We start from the raw sequence: 6,830 nt of genomic DNA, 5'->3' as shown, positions 1-6,830 counted from the left end.
TGATGTAACCTTTACATGCGTCGTCGTGTAAGTGTCATGGTGCATGTGCATAAGCGTTCTAGCGGCTATATCTGTGTGTACTCAATAAGGTGCGTGCTGGTGTATATATATATATATATATATATATAATATATTAAGTGTTGGCGAATTAAGTATCGGCTGAGGAGGAGGGGGGGGGGGGGGGGGGGGGGGGTCGTTTTTACAACATTACGATATTTTTCGTTGTTTATACCTACTATATTTGTGTAACTGTTCCATGTTCTATGTCTATATGTGATCGTATGTAATTTACCTGTGTCTTAATAAAGGGGCAGATTGCCTCGAAAATTCGACAATTTACTTGTCTGTACTGTCGTTATTACTACTTGACACACACACACACATATATATATATATAATATAATTATCCTGTTTTTGATTGATTTTTCTTATGTATTTACTGTATACATATTTGCATATATGAACATTTGATTCATGAATTACCATTTACTATTTTGCACCCGCCAAATATGCATGCTGGTGCTTATTGGGTAAGTGATATAATGTACACATATGGCTGTGTGTTTAGTAAACAGCAGGCCAAATTACAATCATTCCCCCTTAATACTAGATGCCTACCCGATGTAATATAACAATTTTCATTTTCAATTTTAATGTTTTGTTACTTATGTTATTGTACTGTGATGACTTACGAAACCTACTTTCATATTCCTATTGAGAAGTCATTTGTACTACTAAACTCTATTTACTTTATTACTCAGTGGCACTTTGTTTTATCACCTGAACCTCGTCTTCTGCAAACTGAATATATTTGGACACGGAGATATCCTTACTATGCCTATCATATTACATAATGTCTGTTGATTATTTTTCGTACCGTGTCAGTATCGGTTTGTATCATGCGAGGTCAAGTCGGTTACCCTTGAGCAAACAAATAGACCTACTTTTTGTATTAGCGACCAATTTATTTTTTGTTTACAACATCAATGCGCTACCTATTATAGTTATTCTTTATGTGCTTATTGATGATAAACATTCCTTAGACACGTGTACTGTTAAGAAGTTGGATAAATATTCTGATACTATACACCTTGTACATACACTTCCTATTTTGAAGTATATTGTATCCTATATACTGGTATTATTTTCATGTCTTTATTTCCCCCTTTTACGTTATGGATCGTACCCTGACCTTGTCTTTACATGTGTTATTGAAAGGTTTTTTTACTGTGACTGGTATATTTTTTCTGATATGTTTTCTAAAATTACTCCTTCGCTGTGGCGATATTGAAAGTAACCCGGGTCCCGAACGTCCATCCCCTTTCTGATTTATCCATTCTAAACCAAAACTACTTATCGGTGGTGCACTACAACGTCCAGAGTTTATTACCAAAAACAGACATAATTTTAGTGAACTATATCAATATGATATTTTATCATTTACTAAAACTTGGTTATCATTAAATACAGAAAAGTCAGACGATCTTTTCCATTCTAAATTTCCTGACCCATTTGTAAAATCTCGGTCAGATATGGTGGGCAGACGTATTGCCGTATATGTTGATAAAAGTATTACTGCGATCCGTCGTTCGGAATTTGAAGTAAATAATCTTTAATGAATTTGGATAGAACTACAGTTTAACAACAAATGATTATGCTGGGAACTTTTTATAGACCTCCAAACTCTGGAAATAAAATTTGGAATTTAATAAATTATTCTATTGATATGGTAGCTAATTATAAATCTGACAATATTTTAATTACAGGTGATTTTAATGAAAATCAGTTAGTTACTAATTCGCATCATATCATTGACATAATGTATCGATATAATTTCATTTAATTTGTTGACGAGCCTACTCATTTTACAGAACACTCTTCCTCTCTTTTAGATATATTTATGACAAATGATATAAATGTTATAAAGGAAGTTGTTGTGGGCGAATCCTTTTTACCAGCTGAGACTAAATACTACTGTCATATTTACACTTTTTTAGATATTGGTCTTAATACTTTTAATATGAGTATCGAAATGGATATTTGGTTATATAAGAATGGTGATTATAAGATGTTTTGTGATAGATTGAATGATATATACTGGATTAGTCCCCTTGAATATTTAACAATTGATGAATTCGCTGGGTTTTTTAATTCCACAATTTTGAACATTGCAAAAGGATGTATTCCTAATAAAACTGTAACAATAAGGCAAAATGAACCACTATGGATGCATAATGAAGTTAGAAAATTAATAAGGGTTCGGAAACGATTACATCGGAAAGCTAAATGTACACAAAATCCATATCATTGGCTACAATTTAGACAGACAAGAAATAAATGTATTGATGCTATTACGAGAGCAAAAAATGAACATATTTTAAAGTTAACCGGTAAGATCAAATGTATGTCTACATCGACAGGAGACTGGTGGAAATTGATTAACACTTTTACAAATTTTCAGCCAAAACATCTCATATACCAACGCTGACGCATAATAATATATACTATGGAGATAATAAACAAAAAGCAGATATTCTTAATAACTACTTTATTAGTCAATCTACGATTTATGACTCTAATATAACACTACCCTGTAATGTAAATACCCCTGATTAAATAATAAATAAAAATATTAATATTACTGAACAAGATGTTGAAGATGCAATCAATATGTTAGATATTTCCAAAGCTTCTGGTCCTGATAAAATGAGTCAAAGAATAATTAAGGCAGCAAACACACAGTCTGTTATTTCAATTCTTGCCAAATTATGGAAAATAGCGAATGCTACACCAGTTTTTAAGAAAGGCGATAAAACTACTGTTTCAAATTATAGACCCATATCTTTGATAAGTATTGTTGGCAAATTAATGGAAAGGTGTATTTTCAAACACGTTTACAATTTTTTTAGAGATACAATTTTTTTTACAAATTGTGAATCAGGGTTCACACCTTGGGATTCTGCAACAAATCAATTGCTAGACATTACAAATGATATTGGGAGGGCTTTAGACGCGGGTAAAGAAATTATTGCCGTATTTTGTGATATAAGTAAAGCCTTTGATCGTGTTTGGCACAGGGGTCTTATCCATAAATTGAAAGAATCTGGCATATCTGGGAAACTAATAGCTTGGTGCGAAAATTGTTCATCTGACAGAAGTCAAAGGGTTGTAATAAATGGTATTTCTTCGGAAACTCAATATATCAAAGCAGGTGTACCTCAAGGTTCAATCTTAGGACCTCTTTTCTTCCTTGTATACATAGATGATATTGTGAATGACATAAATTATAAAATAAAATAATTTGCTGATGATACAGCCTTGTATATTTAGCAATATATTTTGCTTTTATTATACCTATTTTGAAATATTCTGATATTGTCTGGGATAATTCACCAAATTACTTGTATCAAAAATTAGAAAACATTCAAATAGAAGCAGCAAGAATAGTTACAGGTGCTACAAAATTGTCAAGTGTAAATTTATTGTATAAAGATGTGGGATGGGAAAAAATTATCTAAAAGACGGGAAAATCACATAATTGTACAGTTTCATAAAATGTATCACAAGAAAACTCCATTTCATCTATCAGATCTTATTCCAGGTAAAGTATCAGATAGTCCTAGGATTAATACACGAAATTCAAATAATTTACTCTCAATTAATTGCAGAACTCAGTTTTACAAAACCTCATTCTTAAATGCCTCAATACAGTTATGGAATGCATTACCAGTTGATATTCGAGAAAATCCGTCTGTCAGTATAATCAAAGGTTTTTTTACAAAGGGACAAACTAATAATCCCCATTTATTTAACATTGGAAATAGAAATATTCAAATCTTACATACAAGATTAAGGCTCAAATGTAGTAATCTTAAACAGCATTTATATATAAGAAATTAAGAGGAAAGTCCATTATGTTCGTGTGGGTTAGTAGAAAGTACTTACCATTTTTTAATATCGTGTGACAAGTACAACATTATCAGACAAAATACCTTATTTCAGTTAGATATACTATTAACTGAAAAAACTTTGCTATGGGGAAATGATACTTATTCAATACAGAAAAATGATCAAATATTCTTGACAGTACAAAATTATATTAAGCTAAGTAAACGTTTTAGCTGATATTTTTGAACCCATTATGCCATCTATCGAATGTATAATAACATACATTTATACGTAGCTGTATAAGGTAATTTTCTTTCCAGTTTTCACTGTTGTTTATTTCTACTAATAATTCTATTCACCACATAGATATATGTCTATTGGTTTTAATTGTAGCCAATAACTATCATTATTTCATTTCATATTGATGTAAGGTGTTCCAGTTCGAAGATTTAAATTTGCCTTTGTATGTAAATGGGAAAGGAATTAATATAAGCTCTAAGCTTGTTTTCCCATCCCATAAAAATATTTGTATATGTATTGAATATTTTGATTAATGAATAATAATATTGTTTAAACTAATTTCAACGACGGAATCCCTCTTTGATGACATATATATATATAAAAAGGCATGATAATTAAAGAATTGTAAAATAAATATGCACTTTGTGCTAATTCTAAAATTCAAAATTGAGACGGCTATAATGCTATGATATAGCGGTATACTCGTATAAGGGCTTGAAATCATTATAATCCTTGATTAAGATAACAACAGAATGCTGTTTCCAATACTTACCATCGGAAGTCTTATCAACATGCGTTTGTTTTGAACCGCTTTCCACCGAAGCATTATACATCCTTTTACACTTCGTTAACTTCATTCCTAAAGACAACAAATATATAATCTTTACGATAACACTATTGTAATTCGTGTGTGGTTATACTTAAAATTTCGTTAAGATATTTTACAGTTGATACACATTCTCTCTTTATTACGTCAAATCAGTAAATGTCAATATGATTTTCTTTCAGAATCCAACTTTTCTTACCGTCGGTGTTACGAATGACAGGTCCACACTCAAAAGGTGTGTCTATTACACTATGAATACACGGACTGTCAATGTTCTCTTCATCATCACAACTCTTGTAGCTTTCCTGGACACTGGACTGATGTTTGCACTTCCTAATAACCTAGATCAACAAAAGGTGGATGGTATAAAGGTCACATATATATGTATGTTAACACAACACGATCACACAGAACGGACTGTTTCTGTTATTTATTCCACTGATGCGTGTTTGTAAGGGGGTACTTACAGAGATATTCTGACAGCGGTCTCCATGGTAGTGGCCTATCCCATTCCGTACTGCAATGTAAGGTGACAAGTCTTTGAAGCTAGCTGTGTCTTATTACAGTACATATACATACTTTTCACAAATGATGCTCCAGAAGTACATCATAGTTCGTACAGTACATTATCTAGAAGTACATCATATTTAGTACAGTACAATATTTAGAAGTACATAATAATTAGTACAATACATTATCTAGGAGTAAATCATATTTAACACAGTACATTATCTAGAAGTACATCATAATTAGTTCAGTACATTATCTAGAAGCACATCATAACTAGTACAGTACATTATCTAGGGGTTCATCATTTTTAGTACAGTACATTATCTAGAAGTACATCATAATTGCATTTAATATGATAATTCGAACTAATACATTCATTTTTAAGACCAAGGGAAGGAAAATGCGAGTTTTGCGATTACACGATATGTGTAATGCTAAAGTAGAAATGAATTATACAATGTACTTACCCGTCAGACACCAATAATACTTACCCGTCGGACATTAATGATACTTACCCGTCGGACACCAATGATACTTACCCGTCGGACATTAATGATACTTACCCGTCGGACACTAATGATACTTACCCGTCGGACATCAATAATACTTACCCGTCGGACACTAATGATACTTATCCGTCGGACATCAATGATACTTACCCGTCGGACACCAATAATACTTACCCGTCGGACATTAATGATACTTATCCGTCGGACACCAATGATACTTACCCGTCGGACGTTAATGATACTTACCCGTCGGACATTAATGATACTTACCCGTCGGACATTAATGATACTTACCCGTCGGACACCAATAATACTTATCCGTCGGACATTAATGATACTTACCCGTCGGACACCAATAATACTTACCCGTCGGACATTAATGATACTTACCCGTCGGACACCAATAATACTTACTCGTCGGACACCAATAATACTTACCCGTCGGACATCAATAATACTTACCCGTCGGACACCAATAATACTTATCCGTCGGACACCAATAATACTTACCCGTCGGACATTAATGATACTTACCCGTCGGACACCAATAATACTTACCCGCCGGACATCAATGATACTTACCCGTCGGACATCAATGATACTTACCCGTCGGACATTAATGATACTTATCCGTCGGACACCAATAATACTTACCCGTCGGACATCAATGATACTTACCCGTCGGACATTAATGATACTTACCCGCCGGACATCAATGATACTTATCCGTCGGACATCAATGATACTTACCCGTCGGACACTAATGATACTTATCCGTCGGACATGAACGATACTTACCCGTCGGACATTTACACTTATAGATGGGTCCTGGTGTGGCGCTACAGTTAGACTCCTCTGTTATCAGATGACCTCCATTAAAACATGCTTCGTTGCTATCGCAACCTGTGGTTAGATTTTTGTTTATAATAATTATAAATGTAGAGACGGTTTTTTATTTACGATAGTTATACATATAGAGACGGTTTTTAGCTCTCTGGACGGAGTCCAGGAGAGCTTACGCAGTCATTCTCATGTTTTTGCCGGAAGTAGAATTATTAAAATTTTGTGGACAGAGG

At 33.3% G+C, this 6,830-nt stretch overlaps 1 protein-coding gene across 1 annotated transcript; it reads left to right on the top strand.

Moving 5' to 3' along the window:
- Positions 1 to 4,986: 4,986 nt before the first annotated feature.
- LOC117329906 (stress protein DDR48-like) lies at positions 4,987 to 6,603 on the top strand. Its single transcript, XM_033888163.1, has 2 exons — positions 4,987 to 5,098; positions 5,720 to 6,603. Exons 1-2 carry the CDS (start codon positions 4,987 to 4,989, stop codon positions 6,601 to 6,603), a joined length of 996 nt encoding a protein of 331 aa, XP_033744054.1.
- The last annotated feature ends 227 nt before the right edge of the window (positions 6,604 to 6,830 follow it).

Source organism: Pecten maximus, chromosome 1, assembly GCF_902652985.1.
Source record: "Pecten maximus chromosome 1, xPecMax1.1, whole genome shotgun sequence".
Lineage (NCBI taxonomy): Eukaryota > Metazoa > Mollusca > Bivalvia > Pectinida > Pectinidae > Pecten > Pecten maximus.
The sequence above is the reverse complement of the archived record's forward strand: the minus strand, read 5'-3'. Positions and strand labels throughout refer to the sequence as shown.

What these genes read in the sequence shown, in the direction of transcription:
- LOC117329906 (XM_033888163.1), top strand. Translation starts at nt 4,987, where the DNA reads ATGAATACACGGACTGTCAATGTTCTCTTCATCATCACAACTCTTGTA. An exon ending in AGATCAACAAAAGGTGGATG is followed by an intron (nt 5,099 to 5,719) that starts GTATAAAGGTCA and finishes CTTACCCGTCAG; the next exon opens with ACACCAATAATACTTACCCG.